Consider the following 1,836-nt stretch of genomic DNA (forward strand, 5'->3'; position numbering starts at 1 on the left):
CTGTCAAACTAGCAAATGGTAGTGTTTCTTTACTACTGTTGTTGAGTGTCCTATGACTTTGCTGCTTTTGTGAACTTTGCTACTTTTGTGTATATTCTTGTCTTCATTCAGCTCATTTCAATGAAAAGGATTCTAAGCATGGCGACTGTGAGGTCCACCTTTAATAACGTACTTATTTCACCATTTGCTAGTCCTGCTATTATAGGGGTGCCATGCAGTGATCCTGTGGTGGCCATTTTCCGCCTGTTCTACATGTCTCTCTCTGTTCTCCGTATTTGTCTTATGTTTAACGTGACACTTCCCATGTGTAGAATTGTGCCCATCCCCTCCCACCCCCCATGACACACTCCTTACCCCATACTGTCTTCAGGTCGAAAGCGGAAATTGGGCTTTCGGAAAAAGTCAAAGAGCACAATTACCGTACATCGAAGTGAGGAGATTCTTCCCACGGGGTCGCGGCACCTGATGAGGCAGAGCTCCAGCCAGAGTAGCGAGGAGGCGGAGGGGGAAGACAGGTGTGGGGAAGGGGCTTTGTGGTCCCTCATGGGGGGCTCCAGGTCCCCCCACATTGTGCAGCATAGTGGCTGGCCAACATAGCGGCACTAGTGGCGCTCTCTAGTACCGTCTGTTCATTGTCTCTCTCTCTGTCATTATCCTTGTCAAACTTTCTCCCTTCGAATAATTAATGTTAAACCCCTTGACTGTTTATGCTGGCCTTGTGACTTGACTAGCTATGAAGTGACGATGCACGTGCTTGTTACCCGATCAAACATTCTGATTTGCCTTTCAAGGGAAGCCACTCTTGTACCACTTTGTTTCATCGACAAGTTTTAAGAATAGATAAAGTCCGTAGAATATTTGTTCGGGTAATTTAGACGTTACAGCTTGAAAGATTGGCTTGCAGAGTAGCATAACTCAAGAATGGGACCCATATTGTTGATGCGCCTACGTAGAGACAAAACAGGCAGTGAGGACAGCGATAGTAATAAGCAGAATTAAGGGAAACCAGAAAGGTAGTTTTAGACCAGCATGAATGCACTCTATTGCAGTTTCTTCTAACATTTGATTAATTTGTGGGAATGACAGTACTATTATGATTTTTTCTAGGCTCTAGGGCAGTGATGATGATTCATGAGCCCGGACTAAAAGATCAAAATTTTGACATTTTGTATAACTAGCTAGACGTTTTGCCTAGATTGCCTTGCCTCCTTCCCCAGCCACCATACCTGGCTAGGGCATGACCCGACCAAGTGCCCTTATGTGTAGGCGGACATGTTGGCAGTAGTACCGGCTAGAGTTGTAGTGTTGACAGTGTCACATTTTGCCTCCTCCGCAGAGGGCGGTAGAAAGCGTAGTACTAGTGGGGTCCAGCGATCTCAGGAGGTGATCCCATCTAGCCAGGCTCGCTTGGTTAAGCAGCCCTCTAAGGAGTCCACCGACGGTAGCATGAATAGCATCAGTTCTGAGGGCTCCTCGTAAGTACCTCCCGACATACGACATATGGTAGGACCTCTTGCTGGTTCCTGCTGCCCTGGCCTTCCTCAACCCTGCAGCACCAACCTAGCACGGCCCTCATTACCAGTCTCATTTTTATTCAGTCTCCAACATACCCACTTTCATGACACATACCTTGTCTATGCAACAATTACAGTAACATTTTCAACCTTTCTCATGGATATGTATATTGCAGTCACTTAACAGCAGGAACCACAAGGAATGAAGGTGGCGGTGAAAGCCACCTGACCTGACATGATCATGCGCTACCCACACTCTTGTGCAATTTAGCTTCATTCTGGCTGTTCAGTTCATGTTTTACCCTCCACAATCCCATAAGGA

At 46.6% G+C, this 1,836-nt stretch overlaps 1 protein-coding gene across 1 annotated transcript in view; it reads left to right on the plus strand.

The window, feature by feature from the left end:
• LOC119593495 overlaps positions 1-1,836 on the plus strand; it is a gene marked incomplete in the record, with an annotated part of 28,421 nt that overhangs the window by 19,241 nt on the left and 7,344 nt on the right. Inside the window, 1 exon segment of the mRNA XM_037942444.1 lies at positions 1,337-1,475. Coding sequence (XP_037798372.1) covers positions 1,337-1,475 — 139 coding nt within the window.

Source organism: Penaeus monodon, chromosome 32 (assembly GCF_015228065.2).
Source record: "Penaeus monodon isolate SGIC_2016 chromosome 32, NSTDA_Pmon_1, whole genome shotgun sequence".
Classification (NCBI taxonomy): domain Eukaryota; kingdom Metazoa; phylum Arthropoda; class Malacostraca; order Decapoda; family Penaeidae; genus Penaeus; species Penaeus monodon.